The sequence below is a fragment of the Lissotriton vulgaris genome, chromosome 10 (genome assembly GCF_964263255.1).
Source record: "Lissotriton vulgaris chromosome 10, aLisVul1.2, whole genome shotgun sequence".
Classification (NCBI taxonomy): Eukaryota; Metazoa; Chordata; class Amphibia; order Caudata; family Salamandridae; genus Lissotriton; species Lissotriton vulgaris.
In genome coordinates, this window is record NC_141698.1 from 198,708,569 (window position 1) to 198,735,060 (window position 26,492).

The following is a 26,492-nucleotide window of genomic DNA, read 5'->3' on the forward strand; positions in this document are numbered from 1 at the left end:
AGGTCTTTCACACTTCTTACTCAGCGTATGCTAGGGGAGCACTGATATGAATTAGGGCGGGGACGCCTTTTCAACCAACACGACATCTAGTGGATCCAGAGGGGAGATACGTGGTGGTGGAAGGCAGGCTGAGAGGGAGGGACATGGTCCTGTGTAGCGTATACGCCCCGAATACAGAGCAGTTGGCCTTCCTAACAGGGTTGTCGGGGACATTGGCACACTTCTTGAAGGGCCCGATCTTGATAGGTGGGGACTTCAACTCCATAGCGGACACAACGCTGGATAGGTCCCACCCACCATTGAGGGACTCCCCTGTTCACAGACTCACAAAGGACAGATTGGAATGGCAGGAGGGATGGGGGCTGACTGATGTATGGAGGGCGCACCACTCAACAACTCGCGATTATTCCCACTTCTCCAGCCTACATGACCTACACGTCCGGCTTGATGCGATATTGTGCTCGCAGGGTGTGTTACCGTCTGTAACTTGGTCAGAGTACCTGTCGAGGACGATCTCGGACCACAACCCACTACTCATTAACTTGGCCTGGGCGACCGAGGTGCCTCGAGTGCCGACCTGGAAACTAAGACCAGAGTCCCTTGAGGACCCGGTATTCCACGCGGCACTGGAGGAGGGTATAACCCAATACTTCACCGATAATGAGGGGATGACAGCCACCAGGGCGATAGAATGGGATGCATTTAAAGTGGTGGCGAGGGGCCAATGTATAACAAAATACATGGGCGCGAGGAAGGTGTTGCTAGAAGATATCAGTAAGGCAGACTCCAAGTTGCGAGAAGCAGAGAAGAAGCGGCCTGGCCGTCCCAACCTCCAAGAGGAGGTTTGCTCGGCTAGGGAGGCGGTGGAGGTGGAACGACTTTGTGCCTTTGACCACCAAGCGTACATGCTAAGAACCCACGTAGAGGGAGACGAGGCTGGCACACTGTTAGCGTGGTTGGCGAACCCCACGAAGCGATGCTCCCCTATATTAGCTATAGAAGATGAAGTGGGCCGCACCAGTTACTCCCAAACGGAGATACTGGATGGCTTCCAAAGATATTATGAGGCCCTGTACAAAAGCGAACAGGGGAACCGAGAGAATGAGACCGAGGTTTTTCTGGATGGCCTCCAATTGCCCCAGCTAGACGAGGAACAGGCGAAAGATCTGGGGAGAGACATCACCCTGGGAGAGATCAGAGGAGCGGTCAAAAAAATAGCCCGCTACAAAATGCCAGGGTTAGACGGGCTTCCCATCGAATTTTACAGCAAATATCTACACATCTTAGCGCCGAGACTCCAGACAATATACAGGGAGGCCAAGGCAATGGGCCGCCTGCCCCAATCAATGCGGGAGGCGTTAGTGATACCGCTCCTGAAGCCGGAGAGGGAAAGTGGTAACCCTGCTTCATACAGGCCACTCTCCATGCTAACCGCTGACTATAAGATACTGAGCTCCATATTAGCAGCTAGACTCCTACAGCATATGCCCGGCTTAGTACACGCAGACCAGAATGGATTCATCCCCGCCCGGAACACGACGATTAACATTAGGAGGCTTACACGTCTGCTAGAGAGTTCACAGGCTGTGTCTCAAGCGCCCCTTGTCCTATCCGTAGACATCGAAAAGGCCTTCGATAGCCTAGAGTGGGTCTATTTGTACAAGGTTATGGACCGCTTCGGACTAGGAGAAGAGTATATTAAGTGGACGCGGGTCCTATACTCGGCGGCAGTGGCAAGAGTGCAGATAGGGCCCCTGGTCTCGCAGCAATACCCAGTGGAGAGGGGCACCCGTCAGGGCTGCTCCTTGTCCCCCTTATTGTCGCACTAGCGATTGAACCATTAGCGGCCGAGGCCCGGACGGGAAGACATTTCGAGGGCATAGGTAGCAGAGACGGGCAGCAGTTTATATCACTGTATGCAGACGGCGTGCTGTTATTTCTGGAAAATGACACGACATCGCTGGAAGGAGCAGAGGGATTGCTAGGGCGATTTGGCGTAATATCGGGCCTAAAGGTCAACTGGGCGAAAACATGTGTATTTCCGCTACAGAGGGACACCGGTCGTCCTGACCATCGACCCACACTAAACTGGTAACCGACTTGTCTTAAATATTTAGGGGTGTATATATATATATCACACGGCCGCGGACATATTCGAGGGTAAGGTCGATCGATGCATCCGAGCTCCGAGGGGCAACATGGCCTTTTGGACTACGCTACCGCTCTCTGTAGCTGGCCGCATATCCTTGTTAAAAATGGTTGCTCTACCGAGATTGTTATATTACTTTCGGACACTCCCGGTCTGGATCCCCAGCTCCTTTTTCCGCCAACTCAAATCCCAGCTGACTTCGTTCCTGTGGGGGGCGGGCAGGTGCAGAGTAGCGCTGGCGACGCTCGCCCGCCCCAAGGATGAGGGTGGGTTCGCGGTACCAGACTTTGAGCTTTATTATCTGGCCGCCCAACTGCAGACATTCACGCAAGAGGTGGCGAGAGTATACAGAGGCCCGGAAGGTGAGGAGACTAGGGGCACGGCAAGACATGTCTTGGCTCATATAGCCTTACAGCAGAAGATCGCTACCCGAGACCTGACACTTGAGCAGCGGACGTTCCGGCTTTCCTGGAATCGCTCTCAACGACGGGCGGGGATAAGGCATCCATATGCCCCGAAAATTCCCCTGGGCATGCTGACGGCGCTGCCCCACGGGGGTGATTGGTCGCAACTGCAGCGATGGGAAGAAGTGGGTGTACAGGTTGTGGGAGACCTCTATGAGAATGGGGTGCTCCTCCCATATCAGGACCTTCTAGAACGTTTTGACCTACCACGAGGAGGATTCCTCCTGCACTCTGTGATGGTCGGGGCAATGCAGGCGCATTGGGGCGGTGGCCTAACGGAGCCCGGGACGTCTATGGTTTGCCAGTATGCTATGATGGCGGCGGGGACGGTTAAGGCGGTGACATGCCTGTACTCAAGAATGCTCTGTGAAAACATGTTGCCCCTCACGGTGCTGAAGGCCAAATGGGAAACTGATTTGGGAAAAGATATTCCTGACACGACCTGGGCCTGGCTTGTGCGTCGAGCCCGTAATAGTACGAGGAACGCGAGATTCCAGCTCATCCATTACTACATACTGCACAGGGCCTACATGACCCCAGGCAGAATTAAGAAATATTTTGGGGTGGCTGAGTCGGCGTGCCCTCGCTGTACAACGGACGGGGCGGAGCTGGAAAATATGCTATGGTCTTGCCCGGCCCTCCGGGAGTACTGGTAGGCCATTGGAGACACCCTGAACGAGGTGACGGAAAGAGCCATTGACTTCGACTCGGCGGCCTGCCTTCTGCATTGGTTCCCTCACACGCCCAAAAACAAAACCTCCAGTAAATTCGTGGATATGGGACGGATGATAGCCAAAAGGGAGATAACCAGACAGTGGAAGGCGAAAACAGGCCCAACGCACAGGAGATGGTACAACGAATTCCTCAAATGGGCAGCTTGCGACAGCACGCACAGATACCAGCAAGCGCGTAGAAACCCTGACCCTAGAGCGTTAGAGTTGGCGACAGCCTGGGAGGCGTTAGTACAGGCGCTTAGGGATACCATGCTTACGGAAGAAGAGGAGACCCTCAGCGCAGACGGGAATAGCACCCAAGCATTACCAAGCGCAGCACAAACTTAGACATTGGCAGGATTCAAGTCACACCCTAGGATATTCTAATACAAGACCCTATGAGCGGATGGTGGAGGGGAGGGGGGGGGGGGGGGAATGGCGTTATTCAGGGACGGGGTAAAGGAGGGGTTATATAGGTCAGTTAAGTTAGGACAGTAAAGTAGGCATGCACACTTTAATGCGAAAACAAATGATCCTAAACGTCGCAACCAGACAAAACTCAGATCGACCATTTGCTGCCGCCCGACCTCCGGGTTGTGGGTCCACAGGCTGTGTATATCATGACGAAGAATGTTTGATGATAACAAGTCGCAGAAATAACATGACTATGTGTATCCTGGTCTGAGCGCTGTATGTCTACAATAAAAATTATTTTAAAAAAAAAATTTGAGGATTTCTCTTTAGTGTACCCATCCATGAGCACCATATGTTTATTCCTTAGATAGAAAGAGATATAAGCCCAGCATGGACTCTAGCACTGCCACTCAAGGAAGAGAAGAGTTCCACGGGCAGACTTTGCAACATGTTACCAATGCAAGTTTGTAACTCCTTGCTGGGTGCATTGAGTCACAATTCACATTTGAAACTCTGTGACTATTATTTGAACTATTGCAGATCAGATAGTCTGTGCTGAATCAGCATTACGCCAGGGCAAAGGACCATGCACCTTGGAGACACATGAGGACATAATCAAGTCTTTAGGTGAAAGAAGTCAACATTGCTGATTGACAGTCTCCAAATACCCAATTTTGCACTCAAATGTTTATGAAATTCAACTTTTACATGGTATCTTCGGGCAAAAAAATTAATTTTAACAGTAAAGCAAGGAGCTTAATTAAAAACAAGTTTCTGGTTGTCTGAAGCTTTTCTTGGGAAAATGTAAGCAAATTTTTATTCTGTAACGTCAAATCGTGGATGTTTCTTTGTTATAAAGATGTTTATTGCAATGTCGCTATCAAATCTTGAGTCTCTTGTCAAACAGTATAAACGGCATCTAAAGAGCTTTGCTAATAGACAAAATACCTCAGCCAGTTTGGGGCTAGAAAACGATGGCTTGTCATGTCTAGTTGAATTCGCATTCATTGATCCAAAATGTCAAAAATTAGTGACTCACTGGTAAGACACTTGGAAATTAGCTTATTTTGAAAATTAGCTCCCCTTCAGAATTCATGACAGGGGTTACTTGCTTTTTTTCCGGGTAGACTTCTTTGTTAAGTGACCAAGAAACTCAGTACTAGGTGACAATTCCTAATTGCCAACAGAGCTGTGGGTGGGTTCATGTATTGCAAGTAGACCTTGACCACTGGCAAACTCCCAGTTTTGGTGCCCTAATGATTCGCTGATTCTTTGGAGGAAAAAAGAAGACGTAGTAATTTGACAGGGGATCAACTAGTGTTTTTAAAAGCATCTTCAAAACCTAGGAGATGTCAGGGAATAGAACCAGAGCCAGACATTTTGTACTCCACAGCACTTTCAAGTGCACTACTCCGACATGCGACTTCCCATACGTAGGAACATAAAAGACATAGCTACAAAGACCAGGGTCAGAGAGGCCGGTGACCTCATTCATAAATCTAGGTGGGGAATCTCAAGACGTTGGAGGTCCACTAATGCTTGTTGGAGGTTCCCACAAGCTCATAATAATCTGTTAGCATGATGCCAAAAGCAGCAATGTCGAGACTTGTTGCTAAATTGACGATATTCAAGAAGAGATCCTATTTCTTGAAGAGAAAAAAAGGCAAACACTTTAATGTTTGCTATATTTCAGGGTAATCCCTATTGAGAGCCTAGTGTTGCTTCCATCTGTATTGCAACCAAACTAGTTAGGCGATGCCCCCACTGCTCTCAGGCTCTTCTAAAAATACCAGAAATAATGGTCCGGCACCAGTCACATGAGGACATGTGTTTTGATAGGTAACCCCTAAAGCAGCTGTTACTACCAGATGTCATTTTTATTTTTTTACAATTTAAGATCCATTGATGCAACAAGAAAAGGTATCTGTTTGTCCAAGAAACACAATCTAATCAGTGACCAGGAGTCCGGACTGGACTTTGCTCTAAGCCAGCCAGACAGGATGTAAGGAACTCCACCTTCATATGACGGGGCAGCCAGGTTTATGTTTCAAACCCTGTATGCCTACCACAGTTGAATGTACAGAGAAATCTGGACCCTAATTTCATGAGAACATTAATATCTAGCTGCTATAAACAGAACGTTTACTCCATTTCTATGAGTAAATTTAAGCAATAATGTAAACTTTGGGGAGAGGAAAAGGAATGCTGGTGTACAGAGTGAAACATCTCCAGGAATAAAAAAAAAGAGAGGTGTTGTCTAAGTACACACACATGGTGACGCCACAAGTGGAAGATACAAACGCAGAGTCCATGAATAAAAGAGCAGAACAAAATAATGGCAACCAGCAAAGCAAAGATGGAGCTCAAGAAGAACGTGTGGAATTAAACAGCGCAGGGCATTGACAGAGCCCGGCAGACCAGTTCTGCCTTCACCTTCTGTAGTTGCATGCAATGTCATCTACTAATAAGAAGAAGCAAAGGAGAGAAAATAAATGGACTTACCTCTGAATTTTGTAAAGATTCTTTCACTCTTGGTGACTACAAAACAAAAGAAAAAAAGGTAAACGTTCAATTGGGTATTTAGAGTTAGTAACAGGTGAAACAGGTTTGCCACGCACGACACAAACAGTGCACAGTGAAGAGTGCAAACGATGTTTATGCAATTATATATTAATACAAACACACACGAAATAAAGGTATTAATATTGGCCCTCATTACAACACAAATTTAGAAATCTCCCCGGGTGCAGACCTACAATATACAAGGATTTAAGACTTAAGACTAGTGCTCAAAGTAGTGGCGCTTCCTTTTTGTATTCCCATTTTTAAATCCAAGGCACCTCTTTGCTAAAGGAGATAGCTGTATGCAGACCACAAGCAAAGAGAAAGTATATACAGGAAGCTCTCCTTTGCAGATTATTTGTGCTTTGCACATTAAAGAGGTGTGCTTTGCACATTAATGAAGTGTGCCTTGCACGTTGAACCATCTGGTTCGCAGATAGCGTGTGCCAGTATCGATTCAAAAACCACTGCACTCCAGATGTGCGCTACTGAACGTTTGAGGTGTACACTTTGCATGTCTATAGTTGATAACATGACCACAGACCTGGCACAGTCTAGCAAACGAACCATTTTTCCGAGGCTCTAAAAATAGGTTTCCATTGTTTGGCAGTAAAGAGAGGTAGCAAGAGGCATGATGAATACACAGAGGAGCTAGAGTCCGACCCCGCAGTTCAATAAATCGCTGCTATTACCACATTTTAATGTCAGCCATAGAAGGGTGAAAGGATATGTTAATCCTGTCGGGATTCAAACTTGTGCTCAACATATCCCAGATAAATCTCAGGAACAAGCTAAGCCACGAGATATTCTACAGGGTTTGGAACCTGTAAAACGCTGGGTAAACCAGATCCTATAATACTCACAGGAACAACTTCACCTGTTTTACTGTGGTGGGCACATGTAACCTGTAGATGGATCGATCTCATTCACACATTTAGTTTTCTGGAGCATTAAAGCTATTTTCCTGCCACGGTAGGTAACACAAAAACATCTCTGCAGCAGACCTAGCCTTTCACAATCTTAATTTTATGATCAATGAAAAACTAACCTACAGGATATGCACAGTCCCTCTGGTATTTGAAACTGTGAACTCAGGAGGCTGCAGGTTGAGAAAATATCCGCAGCCAGCTTGTGCTTTTGAAGCCCCTCGATATGAAGAAGGGATTTCATCAAAGTCCATACTGCAATGCTATGGGGCAAAATACATTTTTAAGAATTCTGCGAGTGCTTCAGTACTGGCACTCCGATGAAAACACATATCCAGAGAGAAACTTTGCAATCTCTACATGTGTCGGTACTGATATAGTTATCATGATGGCACTCAGGACAGTGATGCAGTATAGCGTTTTGGATCTATCAGCACTAGATTAGCATGGGGACAACAAATCAGCAAAAAGGTGAACTGTGGCGGCGTTCATTAAAGGTGTCTTGGTCCTGCAGGTTAAATACATTATCCAGTCCTACACATCATTAAATCAAACTATTTACTTAGTGATTAACCTGAAAATCTGACACGGCTCTTGCCCTCATAAACGCTGAACAACCCTCCATTGGAGCGTCACCGAAGATACTCTGAACAAACCATGCTCGCTTTTATTTTCTGGTTTATAGAACAGCAGTAACTAAAACTTGATTAGTTGGTGGGTGCTGACACAGAAAATGGTTTCATAGAAAATCAGCATATGGTGATGGAATCCGAGAAAACCAGGACAGGCCAATCCTTTTTGCAGATGCTTCAACAGAGTTGAAGCAGAACCAGCAGCAAAGAAATGAATGTTGACGTATGCAACGGCCCTAGAGGAGGAGGGTAGGGACAACAACTGCTATCCACAGCAGAGGCTGAACAACTTCTGGCACTACACTTTTAAAGGGAAGTTTAGCACCAGCTACAAAAAGGTGCAACGCTAGAAGGCAGATGCACAAATGCAACATTGAGAAGATAATTACATGCTGCCATTGTGCAGAAAGGGTCTCTACTCTCTTCGAGAAGATGGAAAAGAGCAATTGACCACTGTAAAAAAAAAAAAAAAGACTTAAAGGGGAGCCCTCAAAAAGTATTGACATCTGAAATAGGATATGTCCTTGCAGCGAAAATAAAACACATGCTCAATTCTCACGAGGCTTCAGGGTACCTACCAATTGCACTGACTAAGTATTTACCTTTGTTAGTGATCAGGGCCGGCTCTAGGCTCATGGTGGCCATGGGCAAGGAGCGTAGGTAGGGGGCCCGGAAGAGGGGGTCCAGGCGGGGTGGAGCGCGCAGGCCAGTAAAGAGGGGAGGGGGTCAGGGTGTTTAGAAATGGAACAGAGCCGGAGGCCGCCAAATCCCTGCCAGGGGCCACCACGCAAATATGTATCCATCCTCAGAGGATTATTATATTAAGGATATATATTGGCGTGCTGGCCCCTGGGATTTGGTGGCCCTGTGCAGGTGCACAGCTTGCACATGCCTAAAGCCGGCCCTGTAGTGATGAACAAAGAGTGTTTGACTAAATGAAGCCTCTGCAGGAACATACGAACATAATCGTATTGCAGATCGTTGAACGAAGCATCAATTGGAGAGACAAATTTAAGACTAATCTGAGGAAAACTGGAAAATAAAATGTAACATTGTGGGGTGGGGGGGGAGAAGCTGTTTTAGTAACATCGCTAGCAGTGCTGATTCCATTTCATCGCCTCACTCTGAGCATTGCCACGGCAGCCCTTCCTTCCTCGCTTTCTTCGTCCAGCTCATCATCACTCCACTCCCAGCCGCCATCTTCCGTTTTATGAAGACGTCCACTGGACCCAGGGACTCTCCGGACCTAAACAGAAAAAAACAATCCAATTATCTTTATTTCGGTTCGAAGAACCATAAAAGCTTATGAGAACAAATTCAATAATCACAGAAAAACACAAAGTTGCAAGCTCAATTTGCTACAATACAGTTAAGTGGACTGTTTAAGTTTCAAGCCATTTTACATTCTTTATCACAAATGGTTGATGAATCTAATAAAAATATCCTTAATACATCTGCATAATAAAACAGACTGCCAGAAAGAAAAAAAATCCCCAAGTAGTTACAGCTAAGTCTGCTATGTCATCCGGCTAACAAGAGTAAAACCAATAAGAAGGGACGTTATAGTTATCACCCAAAAAATAAAGTACATAGTGCGGATTGACAAGCAACATAATAGATAAACGATTTATAAGTTCATAAAAGGTTTTACGCTAAAAACGATATTTAAGATGACTAAAAACATTATAAAACAATGGGTAAAACACAATTTACAAAAAAAGAGCTTAATACGCAGTTTTTCAATCCCCTGGACTGAGCAGGTCTGACCTTACACATTTGGAGACCTCCGCCCCCCTTAATGTTTCTCCACAGGTGTCCTAACAGTGGCACTAATGCATTCGGACCGCCATATCCAGGCTGCCTTGAGGACTCTTACAGCCGCAAAAACCACCAGCCTAGAGGGGTCAGATCTTACAACCATGGTGGCAACTAACTAACTCCTTACACTCGGGGATCTACATAGGGGTAAGAGCCGTTTCCTCCTATGGGTGTCAGATGCTGGACAGAAAAATAAAAAGTGAGACGGGTCTTCTCTAGGCCCCCTTACCCGCCGGGCATCCTGTACTCTGGTAGATCACCTTTGCCCACTTAGCACGTAAGGCCATAATGGGTAAGGACTGCTATCTAAATTGTAAGAGCAATTTCCTGACCAGAGCGGGAGTGATCTCATGATCGTATACTCCTAGCTGGGGGACAACTAAAACTCCAATCCGATTGTACTCCGCACTCGTTCGACATTACCCTAACTCTGCTAATTGAATCCGCCAGACTCGCCAGTTCTCCCCTCTATATATGCTTCATCGACTTCACCTCCGCTTTCGATAACATCAGCAGAAATTTACTATGGGAGAAGCTTGCCAACAGGAAAATGCCGACAACTTTACTATCACAACTGGTGCTATTACACACGGACACATGGGTACAAATCAAGCTAGGCTCAGGAGACTGCCTGTCAAGAAAAGTACAGACGACCAAGGGCCTCAAACAAGGGTGCGTTCTAGCCCCGACCCTCTTCAATATTTTTATGTCGGATCTTTCTCCAATGCTAGACGAATGCAATCCTCACGCCCCAAAACTAGGAGGACTTACAGTCTCAAACTTGATGTACGCCGATGATATCGTGCTCATTAGCCGGACGCCGATAGGGCTACAACACCTAATCAACACAACATACACCCACGCAGCCACGAACGGCCTCAGCATAAACCTCTCCAAAACAAAAGCCATGAGAGTAAATGGGAAGCCGGCCACATCTAAATTTCTCTGGCAAATGGGAGGCCTAACAGTGGAAACCGTGGACGAGTACAAATACCTGGGTGTAATTGTTGACAGTAAAGGGACATTCCTCCCTCAGAAGGAAGCAATATCAAGGAGAGGTACCACAATATCAGCTGCACTGAGAAACCTTAAAAAGAAAGTATCTGGCCGCAGTTTCACTCCACTCCTACAAATAATCCAAGCAAAACTAACACCGGCTATTACCTATGGAAGTGAATGTCTCCGAGGAAGGGACGCACAGATACTGAACAAAACAACAGCCAGGGCAATGCGAATGTTATTCAATCTGCCCAAATACACTTCACAAGCACAGATAAGACTCGAATTTGGCCTGAGAAACCAAGTAACAGAAAGAATGGGGGTCTATGCCAAAAGTTGGCACAAAATACGAGGAGCCGATGCCTCATCCATGGATTATCATCTCTGGAACGAGCTATCAGGGAGAAACACGAGCGCTGCCGCAAATTACCTAAAGCACTCCATAGAAACTTTGGAGCTACAAGAAGCCTGGAAGAGCAACATCTCTCATAATTTGTTCAAACAACTAGCAAATAAATCTGTAAGGACCAAGTCTCTAATAGAGGACAAAGCTGCGCTAACGAAAAGGGCACACGGCTGGATCGTCATCCAAAACTACACCAGCAGCTCATGCCAAAGCTACTTAGGAGCCGGTTTCACACGGTCTACAAAGGAGAAATTCATACAACTAAGGCTGGGCATCCTCCCATCTCAAATCCATCTTCCCCCGTGGAAACGGCCACAAATGCCACCAAGTTGCCGATTATGTGGGGACACAAAAGAGGATATCCTTCACTTAATATGCATCTGTAAAGGTCTGGACAAAGAGCGCCGACAACATCTAAAGCCAACCCTAAAGAAACTGGGAATAAGGACATGCCGGCAGGCAGTCAAAGCATGCTTTGATGGAAAAAACATCCAATTAGCAAGTCATCTGGTAAAATTCCTGGAAAAAGCTGGTAAGAAGCAGAATGACAGAAGGGAGAGCCCGGAAGACACTAATCCACACAACATCTAACTCCGACTACCGTCCCATCAAGCCGCTACCACAAACTCAAGCCACAATTACCACGGATGGATTACGAACCCCAAAGAATCTGTAAAGGCTGCAGGGAGTCTGCGAGCTTGCCTTTTATTCTTTATTCTCTTCCAGTTCACAAAATGACTTAGCATTTAGATAACCGAAAGCCTAATCGTTTTCCAACATATATTTTTTTTTGCTCAAGTAAGCTCTTAGAACATTTTTAAAATTAATCTAACTGAAATGTTTGATAGTCATATTTTACTAGACAAAAGTTTTATTTTAAGTTCATTCACATGTAAATATGCTGATTGCAATGGTTTTAATTAACTGAGCAATAAAAATTATTCTATTCTATTCGTTCGACATTATCAGGGAAAATATGTCCCGAAGTTAAAACGTTCACTGCAGTTTTTATTGATTTAAGAGCAAATCAGTGAGCATGTAAAGGAAAGCAAAGTGAAACCGTAAATGGAAGGGGCGAGCTTTATATCCTCTACAGTGCTGCCCTTTGCCGAGACAAGCCACAACCTATGCATACTTCATTCCTTCCCGAGGATTTGTATTTTTAACTTTTACTCCCCACCCAACTGCTTGGAGTTGCATGTGTAAAACAATTTCCGGCATTCCTGCAAAGACTTGGTCCCACACCTAAAAAGTTCCAACAAAACGCTGCTCACCAAAAATCCCACTTAAGGCGTGCTTTTGCTGTGAAGAAGCAAATGTATTTATCGAGAAGGTATGGGGTCAGGAGGAGTACCTCTGTTCACTTCACTACTTTCCGCGTTTTTAATCAGCCTTCTAAACTGCTAAATACAAATAATACACTAGATGGCTCTGTTTAGCAGTACATGAGAATTCCCACTGGCCAAATTAAAACCGACATTGATCCATTACAATTTATAAAGTATATGAACATCAAACGGAGCCGCTGCACACAGGCAGGGGTTCTAATACTCCTGGAAGTTAAGGAAGGGAGCGTGGCTGAAGCTGAATGTACATCTGTGAGGAGGCTTTACATGCCTGAAGCTGTGAAGTAAAAGCGCCCCTTTCAGCTGAAGGTAATATCATGTCGGGTGAGGTGGGGCATCATTTTGAGTTACACCACATGCATGATTTGATCTGAATTTGTAAATTTGGGACCGGTCCCTACCTGCATCCGTGGCCCTTTCAATAATCTATGGGATAGGTGAAAAAATAAAAAGGCTGATGCCCAAGTGTCAATCAATAAATTCCCATCACAGGATACACAGCGACAATTTAACCTACCCGGTACCCACTACACCAAATACATTCTTGTTCTGACCTTGTGAGGTGCATTATTCTAAACAGTCCATAATAATCCCAGGGCCTAGCAAGGAGGGTTGTTTTTTTTGTTTTATTCCGAGTATTATGCTATATTCAAAAGCAAATTGAGGACATTTTTCAAAATTCGCCTCTGCCCGACACAGAAGGTAATAAAAAGGACAAGAAAGGCAAAATGTATGATTCATGCACTCTGTGGGGTTCTCCCTTTAGAAAATTAGATCCAGGGTGAACCACACCAAATTCATCTTTTTCTCAGGTTCAGCAGTGAAGCATATGTTGCCCGTTTGGTACTCTATGCTACCCTCCGGGACCAACAAGTCGACAGTGCTATATAACATTCAAAAACCAACACCCAGTCACACAGCCACTGACATAATATAGGTTAGAAATAGCATAACTCATTAATACAGAAAGTATACTATTTTAAGTTTTGCAGTACCTGGTTTATATGTTTAACACTCAAACTTTTAAAAAAACACGCACACTCACAGGATGTCATCAGTGATGTTACGGACCAGGTCATGAGTGATGTAATATTTATTAATTTATTTAAAGGTTTTATATAGCGCTGGCTAGACCCGGAGGTATCAGAGCGTTTAACATGAGTATCAGACAATAATTGCAGGTTACATCTTTACAGAGGTTACACAGTTATTAGAGCATGGCAACATAGTGACAAGTAAGGTTGAGACAAACGAACAAGTTACTTACCTTCGGTAACGATAGATCTGTAAGAGACAGTAGTTAGTATTAGATTCCTTACCTTAGAATATCCCCAGGCGTCAGACTGGATCCGGAAATTTTTGCGTAGCAGTACCCTTGCGCGTTGGTAGGAGTCGTCTGCGGCTCCGCGTCCGTCGTAGTGGGCGCCGTGATGACGTCGGAGTACTTAGACGCCGCCTCCGCGTGCGGACGTCAGTTCTTAGACACAGCTTTTCCGCGCCAAAAACGCAGAGCCATGTCAAAAACCAACACTGGTGCCATTGAAACTAGGGCCCTGAAAGGGGATGACCTTAACCCTAGGTATCGGTACGCAGAACGGGGACGATGGGTGGGGCGGTAAGGAATCGAATACTAACTACTGTTTCTTACAGATATATCGTTACCGAAGGTAAGTAACTTGTTCATCTGAAAGAAACAGGTTAGTATTAGAATCCTTACCTTAGAATAGATACCCCAGCAATACCAACTCCGGTGGTGGGTCTGCTAATCAATAATCACACCAGAAAGTCCTGGAGGACGGACCGGCCAAAGAAGCCATCCCTCCGGACTTGACTGTCCAAGCAGTAGTGTCTTGCAAACGTGTGCAACGATGCCCATGTAGCTGCCGGACAGATGTCCTGCAAGGGGACACCCCTGCCCAGGGCAGTAGTAGCTGCCGTGGCCCAAGTGGAATGGGCCCGCAGCCCAACAGGAGGCTGCTTCCTTGCCAAGGAGTAACAAGCCTTGATACAAAAGACGACCCACCGAGAGATGGTCCGCTTGTGTACCGCCCGTCCCTTCTTAGCGCCCATGTAACCAACACAGAGTTGGTCATCCACCCGGAACTGGCGTGTGCGATCCAAATAGAATGAAAGCGCACGTTTTGGGTACAGACGGAGCCGCTCTTCCTCCTTTGAGGGATGCGGAGGCGGAAAGAAGGTGGGCAAGGTGACAGACTGCCCGATGTGGGAGACCGTGACAACCTTGGGCAGGTAAGAGGGCCTAGTCCCTAACACAACCTTGTCCGGAAGGATAGAAAGGAGGTTTAGAGGAAAGAGCCTGGAGCTCACTCACTCTCCTGGCAGAGGTGATGGCAACCAGGAAAGCAGTCTTTAAAGTAAGAAGGCAGATAGAATAGAATAGAATAATTTATTGCTCAGTTAATTAAAACCATTGCAATCAGCATATTTACATGTGAATGAACTTAAAATAAAACTTTTGTCTAGTAAAATATGACTATCAAACAGGTAGATAGGACAGTTGTGAAGTGGTTCAAAGTGAGCGCACATCAGATAAGTAAGAACCAGGTTCAAGTCCCACTGAGGCATCACAAAGGGAACAGGTGGAAACGTTTGTGTGATGCCTTTCAGAAAGCGAGTTACAATAGGGGACTTGAACAAAGATGGTTGATCAGGCAGCCTCAGAAAGGCCGAAAGGGCAGAAAGGTAGCCCTTGATAGTGCCCAGAGCAGAGCCCTGCTGGGCAAGGGAAAGAAGGAAGAGAAGAACCGCAGAGAGAGGATCCACAGCCTTTGCTGTGCATCATGCCACAAATCTGTTCCACCTGCAGGCGTATACCGACTTGGTGGAGGGACGCCTGGCTACCAGAATGATATTACAGACTTCAGGAGGCAAGTCAAATGGCCTCAACTGTCGCCGCTCAATCTCCAAGCATGGAGGTGGAGACTGGACAGGTTCAGGTGGAGGACTGTCCCCTGATGCTGCAACAGAAGGTCCTCCTGAAGAGGCAGACAAACCGGGGGATCGACTGACATACTGAGTAGCTCGGGATACCAGTACCTTCGTGCCCAGTCCGGAGCCACAAGGATGACTTGGGCCCGGTCACGTTTGATCTATTTCAGCACTCTGGGCAGAAGTGGTATAGGCGGAAAGGCGTACAACAGACCGCAACACCACTCGTGACGAAAAGCGTCTCAGAGCGAGTGCCGCCTTGGAAATTCCAACACGCAGAACTGATGACATTGCGCGTTCTCTTTGTTGGCGAATAGATCTAACCAAGGCTCTCCCCACAGCAGAAAGAGACCTTGCGCCACGTCAGAGTTCAGACTCCATTCGTGATCCATCATGCACCGGCGGCTGAGTTCGTCCGCCCTGGAGTTCAGAGAACCTGCCAGGTGTTGAACCACCAGGGTCATGCCCTGATGTTCCAGCAACTGCCAGAGGCGCAGAGCCTCCTGGCAGAGGGTCCAGGACCACACCCGCCCTGTTTGTTGCAGTACCACATGGCGGTGGTATTGTCGGTGAACACTTGCACTGCACTTCCCCAGACAGAGGGGAGGAATGCCTTCAGTGCTAGACGAATCGCCCGAAGCTCCAACAGGTTGATATGGAGCCGGGACTCCGCCGGAGACCAGAGGCCTCTGATCTCCGCCTCTCCCATGTGGCCTCCCCAGCCCTGGAGGGACGCGTCCGTCACGACTACGTGCTCTGGGTGAGGCAGGGAGAGGGATCTGCCACTGACCCAGTCGCGGTCCGTGAGCCACCACTGCAGTTGTTTCGCAGTGCCCTCCAAGATCAAGACATGATCGGATAGGTTGCCCTGATGCTGGGCCCACTGAAACTTCAGGTCCCACTGCAGAGCCCGCATCCGCCACCTGGCGTGATGCACCAGAAGGATGCAGGAGCCCATCAGCCCCAGAAGCCGCAGCGTCAACCTGACCGAGACTCGGGATAACGGCTGGAAGATGGGAACCAGAGCCTGAATATCCCGAACCCGCTGTTCGGGTGGGAAAACCCGAAACTGCGCGAGTCGAGAACCGCTCCGATGAAGAGGAGCTTCTGAGAGGGACACAGGTGTGACTTCGGCACATTGATGGAGAACCCCAGCAGGTGCAGGAGGTCGGCCGAAGTCTGGAGGTGGCTGACGACTGTTTGGGGCGAGCCCGCCTTCAACAACCAGTCGTCGAGGTAGGGGAAGACTGATACACCCTGCCTGCGCAGATGAGCTGCGACCACCGCCATCACCTTCGTGAACACCCGTGGGGCGCTGGTAAGGCCGAAGGGGAGCACGGTAAACTGAAAGTGCTCTTGGCCTACCGTGAACCGCAGGTAACGCCGGTGGGCCGGCAGGACGGGGATGTGGAAATAGGAGTCCTGCAGGTCCAACGCTACCATCCAGTCTCCTGGGTCCAGGGCAGCCAGGACCTGAGCCAGTGTCAGCATCTTGAACTTCTCCTTCCGGAGGAAGCCGTTGACGTTCGCAGGTCCAAGATAGGGCGTAGGCCCCCTTTGCCCTTCTTGGGCACCAGAAAGTAGTGGGAGTAACATCCACATCCTACTTCTGGCCCAGGAACGCGCTCGATGGCCCTCTTGGCCAAGAGGGCCGTGACTTCCTCTTGCAGAAGTTGCAAGTGATCCCCCGACACACGGTGGCATTGCGGTGGCATGGATGGAGGGGATGCCTCCAAGGGGAGGGAGTAGCCCCTTCGGACAATCTGCAGCACCCACCTGTCCGAAGTGACTGTGCGCCAGTGGGAGAGGTGATGGCGAACCCTGCCCCCCACAGGCGTCACATGGGCCTGAAAACTCGGACTAGGAAGGTTTTGAGGCAGGTGCTGCTGAGGGAGGTGTGGACTGGCCTCGCCGCAGTCCCCGACCGCCGCCACGGCGGTTTCCACGTCCGCCACCGCGCTGCTGGACATTCTGCGGCGTGTGGTTGACGGTACGTGGTGGGGCGCCCCTTCCGTGGCCTCGAAAGGAGCGAAAGGCACCCGTTTGCTGGCGTGGGGCCGTGAGGCCCAAGGACTTGGCCGTAGCCCTGGAGTCCTTGAAACGTTCCAGCGCATGGTCTGCCTTGTCGCCGAAGAGGCGACGGCCATCAAACGGCATGTCCAGGAGTGTGGCCTGGACATCGGCCGAGAAGTTGGCGGACCTCAACCAGGCGTGGCGTCGAACCGCCACCGTCGTTGCCATTGCCCTGCCCAGTGAGTCCATTGTATCCAGCCCACACCGGATAGAAAAGCGTGCTGCATCTCGGCCGTCCGCAAAGGCTTGGCAGAGTTTAGCCTGGACCTCCTCCGGGCATCGTGGCAGCACCTCCGCAACCGTGTCCCACAGAGTGTGGGTGTAGCGGCCCAAGAGACAGGCGGTATTCACAGACCGCAGCCCTAAGCTAACAGACGAGAAAACCTTCTTCCCGAATTGTTCGTATCTCTTGGATTCCCTGTCGGGCGGGGCCAACGGGAATGCGGTCTGGGAGTTTGAGGCCTGGATGACCAGACTCTCGGGGTGGGATGGGTGGACAAAAAGCATGGGTCGCCCGGGGCCGGGCGGTAGCATCTGGCCACGTTCCTATCCACAGGCGGGCCTATGGCGGGCTTGGACCAAGTGCCCACAAGAACGTCACACAAGGCCTCATTGAACGGCAGCAGGGGCTCCACGGAGCTTGACTGCGGTTTGAGGACCTCAGTGAGGAGATTAGTCCTCACGGCCGGGACGGGGAGCTGAAGGTTTAAGGCCTTAGCTGCCTTCGTCAACACTACGCTATGAGTAGAACCCGCCTCCGAAGCCACAGTCGGAGGTGAGGTAAATCCAGTGTCTGGCGATGTGTCAATACCACTGGCCTCCCCAAGCTCATATGTCCAGTCCTGCTGTGACTGGCAATCCTGTGCCAGAGGGTCCTCGGACCCCTCCCAATTTTCCTCGTCACCTGTGTCCTGGAAACCAGGATTAGCAGACAGGGCCTCCTCGTGGAGATAGAAATCCCCAAAGGCTGTCTGAATCGGCGCCCAGCGGTGCCCTTCCGGCGCCTGAGTAGGACCGCAGGAAATATTGGGGGCGGCAACCACATTGGATGCCGGGGGCGACACCTGAAGGGACGGCGCCGGCGAGGTCGTAAGGTCGACCGTCGAGGTCCCGGATCCGGAACCGGATCCGGCGAGGTCCTGCGGCGCCGAGACCGAAGTCGCCAGCGGCGTTGGAGCCGAAGCACCCGACGGCGTCTGGGCCGAAGCGCCCGACCCGGAAGGACCTCCAGACGGAACCGATCGGCCCGAAGGCGCCACGGGAACAGACTGAGGAGGGAGGGCCCTCATGGCCATGAGGTACCTCTCGACCTCCTCCGGCGTCGCGCCGTGCCCAGGGACCCGAAGGTATGGGGCAGGTACCTCTCGACCTCCTCCGGCGTCGCGCCGTGCCCAGGGACCCGAAGGTATGGGGCAGGTGGTGACGCTTGCGACTCCCACGGAGCCGCATGGGCGGTGTCGCCCGAGCCTCCGGCCGCATCGTGCGAGCGTCGGGGCTGGTCGGAGGATCGATGACGTCGCTCCGACCTCTCATGCCTCTTACCTGAGGACTTGGAACCAGACGATCGGTGTCCACTTCCGGAGCTTCGATGACTCCGACCTCGCGACCTGTCCCTCGACCTCCCGTGGGACCGGGACCGGGAACTGGAGCGGCGCGGTGCCGACTGCCTCAGCTCGAGTCGCTTGCGGGACCACTGCCGCCTAGCCTTCGACGTCAGGGCCCGGCAGTCGGAGCAGGTCCGATCGCCGTGGTCGAGACCTAAGCACTTCAGGCACCGGCGATGGGGGTCCGTGACCGACTTGAGTCGATCGCACTTCGAGCAAGGCATCCCTGGCACCGATGGAGTCGAGAACTCGACAAAAATGAGTGATCAAAAGATCAAAAAAGTTCAGTCAAAAAGTGACTGGGGGTAGAGCTTCTTCCGGATCTGCGCTAGCTGGCGCGGAAAAAAGAAGAACTGACGTCAGCGCGCATGGGCGGCGTCTAAGTACTCCGGCGACATCATTCCAGCGCTCACGACGCCGACGACGGACGCGGAGCCGCAGACGACGCCTACCGACGCGCAGGGGTATTGCTACGCAAAAGTTTCCGGATCCAGTCTGACGCCTGGGGATATTCTAAGGTAAGGAATCTATCACGAACGTGTCTCTTTCAGATGAGGCATGATAAATGGTGAAGGAGGGAGGAGATGAACAAGACTATTTAGAAACCTATGTAAAATAGGGGATTTAAACAAAGAGGGTTGGTCAGGCAGCCGCAAACAGGGAGAAAGAGCAGACAGATAGCCTTTAAGAGTGCCCAGTGCACAGCCCTGCTGCGCAAGGGAAAGAATGAAGAGTAAAAATTCAATAAGAGGGGGGGGGCAGAAAGGAGATCAATGTCTTTTTGCACACCATGTTACAACAAATGTTTTCCAATGACTGGTGTATACTGTCTTGGTGGAGAGACGCCTGCTGCCAAGATGATGTTTCAAGCTTCAGGAGGAACGTTGAAGGTGTCAACTACCACTACTCGATCTCCACGCAAGAAGGCGGAGACTGGACAGGTTCACGTGGAGGACAGTACCCTGCTGCTGCAACAGAAGATCTTCCCTAAGGAGCAACCTGATTGGAGAACTGATGGCCATGCTCAGTAGCTCGGGATACCAGACTCTCCATGGCCAATGTGGAGCCACAAGGATGACTTGGGCTCCATCGTTCTTGATCTTCTTGAGAACTCTGGGCAAGAGTGGTATGGGCGGAAAGGCATATAGAAGGCCTGTGCTCCACTCAAGATGAAGAGTCTCCTATAAGGAGCCGCCTTGGAAAATCCTGTGCGCAGGACTGCTGACATTGTGCGTTCTCAGGGGAGGAGAAAAGATCCAACCAAAGGCTCACCCCACTGTCTAAAGAGACAAAGCACCACCTCCAGTGGGAGATGCCATTCGTGATCCGCTAGGCATCGATGGCTGAGCTGGTCTGCTCTGGTGCTCAGAGACGGCCGCTGTTGAAGTACCAAAGATTATGCCCTTGTGTTTCAGCCATGTCCAGAGATGTAGGGTCTCCTGACAAAGGATCCACAACCCCACCCTGCCCGATTTGTTGCAGTTCCACGTGGCCGTTCTGTTGTCCATGAACACCTGTACTAGCCATCGCTTGATAGAGGTTAGAAAGGCTTTCAATGCAAGTCTGATAGCATGGAGCTCCAGCAGGTTGATGTGGAGTACGAATTCCACTGGAGATCAGAGTGCTCTGATCTCCACCTCTCTCAGATGGCCGCCACATCCCAGGAGTGGCGTATCAATCAATCAATTAGTGAATTTGTAAAGCATGCTACTTACCCGTGAGGGTCTCAAGGCGCTGGGAGAGAAGGGGGGGGGGGGGGGGGGGGGGGAGCGTGGTGGTGCTGCTACTGCTCGAAGAGCCAGGTCTTGGGGAGCTTTCTGAAGGTGAGCAGGTCTTGGGTCTGCCGTAGATGGGTGGGGAGGGTGTTCCAGGTCTTGGCGGCGAGGAAGGAGAATGATCTGTCGCCGGAGGTCGTTCGTTGGATGCGCAGGATGGCGGCAAGGGCGAGGCTGGCTGAGCAGAGTTGACGGGCGGTGGTGTAGAAGTTGAGTCTGTTGTTCAGGAAGGCTGGTCCGGTGTTGTGGAGTGCTTTGTGTGCATGAGTGATGAGTTTGAAGGTGATCCTCTTGTTGACGGGGAGCTAGTGCAGGTCTCTTAGGTGGGAGGAGATGTGACTGCGGCGGGGGACGTTGTGGATCAGTCGGGCTGAGGTGTCGCCGCAGGTGTTTGGCCGGGATTCCTGCGTAGAGTGTGTTGCCGTAGTCCAGTCTGCTGCTGACGAGGGCCTGGGTCACTGTTTTTCTTGTTTCAGTCGGGATCCACTTGTAGATCCTGCGAAGCATGTGGAGGGTGTGGTAGCAGGAGGAGGAGGAGATGACGTTGATCTGCTTAGACATGGAGAGGGAGGAGTCTAGGATGAATCCCAGGTTGCATGTGTGGTCCGTAGGTATTGGAGCTGCTCACAGTGCGGTCGGCCACCAGGAGTTGTCCCAAGCAGAGGGGGAGGGACCTAGGATGAGGACCTCCGTCTTGTCCAAGCTCAGTTTCAGACGGCTGCTTCTCATCCACTCGGCCACGGCCTTCTTTCCTTCGTGGAGATTGGTTTTGGCGGTGTGCGGGTCCTTGATGAGGGAGAGGATGAGCTTGGTGTCGTCGGCGTAGGAGATGATGTTCAGGTGGTGCTGGCGGGTCACTTGTGCGAGGGTGGCCATGTAGACATTAAACAGGGTCGGGCTGAGGGATGAACCCTGGGGTACCCGCAGATGAGGTCGGTGGCTTTGGATCGGAAGGGCGGGAGTCTGACTCTGGGTTCTGCCAGAGAGGAAGGATGTGGTCCAGTCCAGGGCTTTCTTCTGGATTCCGGCTTCTTGGAGGCGTGTTCTTAGTGTGCGGTGGCACACCGTGTCGAACGCGGCTGACAGGTCCAGGAGGATGAGAGCGGAGGTTTCGCCGTTGTCTAGCTGACGCCGGATGTCGTCTGTGGCGGCGATAAGGGCAGTCTAGGTGCTGTGGTTGAGTCTGAATCTGGAGTGGGATGGGTCTAAGATGCTGTTGTCCTCGAGGTGGTGGGTCAGCTGCATGTTGGCAATTTTCTCGATGACCTTTGCCGGGAAGGGGAGCAGGGAGATGGACCGGAAGTTCTTGAGGTCTTTGGGGCCCGCCTTGGGCTTCTCGAGGAGGGGGTTGATTTCGGCATGCTTCCAGCTTTCCAGGAATGTTGCAGTGTCGAAGGAGATGTTCATGATCTTTCACAGCTGGGGTGCGATGGTTGCATCAGCTTTGTTGAAAATGTGGTGTGGGCAGGCGTCTGATAGGGATCTTGAGTGGATGGAGTTTATGACCTTGCGTGTCTCTTCGTCGTTGACGTGGGTCCAGGGAGTCAGCTTGTTGGTGCAGGTGGCGTTCGGGGAGTGGACTATTGCGGTCAGGCGGATGAGGAGTTGAAGCCGTCGTCTATGTCGGCTATCTTGCGATGGAAAAAGGTGACCAGTGAGTTGCACAGATCCTGTGAGGGCGGGATGTCGGTGTTGGTGCTGGGGTTGGAGAGTTCCTTCACTATGTTGAAAAGTTCTTTGCTGTTGTGTGCGTTGTTCTCCAGTCAGGCTTTGAGGGACAATCTCTTGGCTGTTCTGATGAGGTGGCGATGTCTGCGGGTGGCGTCCTTGTGGGCTGCGTGGCTGTCTGGTGTGCAGTCGTGGAGCCATCTCTTCTCCAGCTTCCGGCAGGTTTGTTTGGAAGTCTGGAGTTCTTCGTTGAACCAGGCGGCTTTCTTGCTGGGGTGGTTGGTGGAGGGTTTCTTGATCAGGGCGAGGGTGTTGGCGCAGTCGTGGATCCATTGTCTGAAGTTTCGGGCAGCAGTATCTGTGTCGGTGGGGTCGGTGGGTGGGTTCTTGGTGAGGGTGGAGGTCAGTTTGTCTTCGGTAACTTTGCTCCAGCCGCGTCAAGGCAGTTGTTGGGTGTGGTGGTGCATGGTAGGTTTCTTAAAGGTGAAGTGGATGCATCGGTGGTCAGTCCAGTGGAGTTCGGTGGTGTGGTTGAAGGCGACATGGGTGCTCGTGGAGAAGACAGGGTCAAGCGTGTGGCCGGCGGCATGGGTGGGTTCGGTGCCGAGTTGTCGGAGGCCGAGATTGTCGATCAGGGCGGTGGAGTTGGCATCATTGTTGTTTGAGGTGGAAGTTCGTATCTCCGAGGAAGATGTAGTCCGTGAAGGCGAGTGCGATGGCGAGATCGGCAATGGAGTCGCTGAAGAGGGCCCGGGGTCCAGGAGGTCTGTAGATGAGTGTTCCTCTCAGGTGGTGTTGGGGTCGGTGTAGATACGGAAGTGAAGGTGTTTGGCGGAGTTGAGGGGGGAGTCTGCAAGGGTGTGGACCTGGAGGGTGGAGTTGTGGACAATGGTTATACCTCCTCTCAGTCCGTTGGTGCGGTCTCTGCGGGAGATCTTGCAGCCGTCCGGGATGGCTATGGCGACATCGGGTGCCGAGAAGACATTCCACCATGTTTCGGTCAGGAAGGCAATGCCTGGGGCGCATCTGTCACTACTGAGAGATCTTGTCAGGAAAGGAAGAGGAGTCGGTCTTTGACCCAATCTCTGTTCTTTAGCCACCACTGCAGATCTTTCGCAGTTCCCTCCGAGATCTGGACGGTGTCTGAAAGGTTCTGCGGATGTTGTGGCCAATGAAACTTCAGGTCCCACTGCAGTGCTTGCATATGCATTGGGCATGAGTTATCAGCAGAATGTAGGAGGCCATGAGTCCCAACAGCTTCAGGGTCTCCCTCACCGAAATTCAGAACAGAGGCTGAAACATCTGTATCGTAGACTGAATATCCTGGACTCGCCGCTTGGGAGGATAAGGATTAGTTACTTACCTGTAATCCTAGTTCTCATCCAGGGGTATACTCAAAGTCATAATCTATGAATAATCCCCACCCATGTGCGGGATCCCGGAGCATATAGAAAATGCATATAAATATATATGTATGAATATGTGAAACATATAATTGCAGCCTAAAAAACATTTTCTAACTGGCAAAAGTGCCGCAAAATTACATAAATTAGTATACATACAGTAGTACTCTTCCAAACCCTAAGGAAGAAAGAGAGCAGAAAACATTTGTATACAACAATGCTTTATTGCCATAGGAAAACCTGTAATTGCAGGCATTTGCCAGTAGGCTGCAGAAGAGTATAAAGCAAACAGAGAAAACTGACACCTTGCCTTTAAGGCATTAGAGTAGGGGTACCGTGCCTTTAAGACCTGAAGGCAACCCCCTGCTCCCATGGTGCACCACAGGTGACAGTTGGGTCAGTTCTTTTTGGAGGTGAACAACACCTGAGGAGATCCATAATAAAACATCTCATAACTTTGTAACTCTGCTCGTCCGGGGAGGTGGGCGGGAGCTTATGACTTTGATGAGTATACCCCTGGATGAGAACTAAGATTACAGGTAAGTAACTAATCCTTCTCATCCAGGGGATACTCATCAATAGTCATAACCTATGAATAGATTAGCAAGCTCATACCCAAAGTCTCGCGGACGAGCAAGAAGTGTAAAAACTTCACAGAAAAGCTAAGACATATATTGACAATACATCTTAAGCAAACAAGTTCCTTAACCACATCGCTGCTGTGGTTATTTTTCCCCTGTGCTGGGAATTGCCATTTTGCTGGTGTCATGACGAGCTCAGCTCGTCATCAGCACAGCTCAACTGTGCCTCATGACGAGCTGAGCTCGTCATGAGCATGGAAGGGGTTAAAGAGGCCTGCCCTACTCTGGCATCGGCCTGAGTATCTGAGTCCAGGCAATAATGGCGGGTAAAGGTATGGACAGACCGCCAAGTTGCCGCTTAACAAATTTCAGAAATAGGAACATTACGAAGGAGAGCTGTAGTGGAAGCTTTCCCTCTTGTAGAATGTGCATGTGGTCTACCCTGCAAGGTTTTGTTAGCTAGTTGATAAGCAAAAGCTATACAGGAGACAATCCAGCGAGAAATTGACTGTTTGGAAGCTGACAGACGAGTATTAGTACTGCCATAGTTAACAAAAAGCCGGTCAGACTTTCTCAGAGGCAGGGTTTTTGACAAGTAAAACTTCAGGACCCTCCGGAGATCAAGGGAGTGTAATGACCTCTCCGGGGGAGTGGAAGGATTAGGAAAAAAGGTAGGTAAGGTAATAGACTGGTTGATATGAAAGTCTGAAACCACCTTAGGCAGGAAACTTGGGTGTGTTCTTAAAACCACCCTATTGGCATGAAAAACTGTGTAAGGTTCCTTGCAACACAAGTCCTGGATTTCGCTGACCCTACGGGCAGAGGTAATAGCCACTAAAAAGGCAGCTTTCCAGGTCAAGTGCTGCAAAGAGGCCTTATGGATAGGCTCAAAAGGAGCACTCATCAGTTTAGTCAGTACAATATTTAGCTCCCAGGGAGGAGAGGGAGACCTCACAGGTGGGAAGATTTTTTTCAGGCCTTCTAGGAAATCTTTAACTACAGGCATAAGGAAGAAAGATGTCTGACTGGGAGACTTCCTATATGCTGTGATGGCAGCTAAATGAACCCTGATGGAGGAATATTTCAAGCCTGATTTAGCTAAATGCAGTAAATATGGAAGAATCACCTGCTCTTGGCCATGTACCGGGTCAAGAGAGTGCTCACGACACCATAAGAAGAACCTCTTCCACTTGAAAGCGTAGCACTTCCCCTTGTCTTTGGTCAGCAAGTCTGGACGGCATGGTAGGCGCCGGTGGGGAACCTCCGACATCTGAAGGAGATCGGGGTACCACCACTGGCAAGGCCACTCTGGTGCTATCAGGATCATTCTGGTGTTGGTCCTGTAGAACTTCTGGATCACCGCCGGGATCAGAGGCAGGGGAGGAAAGGCGTAGAGTAATGTCTGAGACCAGCTGATCAAAAGGCCATTCCCCAGTGATCCCTGTTGGGGGAACCTGGATGCGAAGACGGGGCATTTTGTATTGGCCGCGTCTGCGAACAGGTCTACGTCCGGTACGCCCCAACACCGAAAAACCTTTTGAGCCACTTCCTCGTTGAGCACCCAATCGTGCGCTTCTACGAAGATTCTGCTGAGGCAGTCTGCTTGGACGTTTTGAATTCCTGGTAGATGAACTGCCAAGATGGATAGGCCTCTTGCTAGGAGCCAATGCCAGATCGCTTGTGCTTCCAGAGACAAGACTCTTGACCTCGTGCCTCCATGCTTGTTCAGATAGAACATAGTTGTTGTGTTGTCCGTCTGAACCTGGAGGTGGCTGGTGCGCAGAGCAGGATAAAGAGACTTGAGAGCAAGATGAACTGCTCGAAGCTCCAGGAAGTTGATATGGTAGCCTTGCTCTACCTCGGACCAAAGGCCTTGAACTTGGCCCATGTGAGCACCCCAGCCTTGAAGAGAGGCATCGGTGACAATTGACTGAGATGGAGGAGGACGATGGAATGGCACTCCTCGGAGAAGATTGGATCGTTTCAACCACCATCTGATCGAGTCCCTGG

The 26,492-nt window shown here is 50.0% G+C and overlaps 1 protein-coding gene across 1 annotated transcript in view; it reads right to left on the reverse strand.

Annotated features, from left to right (window-relative positions):
• The window catches only part of OXSR1 (oxidative stress responsive kinase 1), a 783,663-nt gene that overhangs the window by 220,230 nt on the left and 536,941 nt on the right, over window positions 1-26,492 (reverse strand). The window contains exons 11-12 of the mRNA XM_086940877.1: window positions 8,984-9,106; window positions 6,243-6,278 (exon numbers count right to left, since the gene is read on the reverse strand). Coding sequence (XP_086797003.1) covers window positions 6,243-6,278; window positions 8,984-9,106 — 159 coding nt within the window. The remainder of the gene's footprint in view (window positions 1-6,242; window positions 6,279-8,983; window positions 9,107-26,492) is intronic.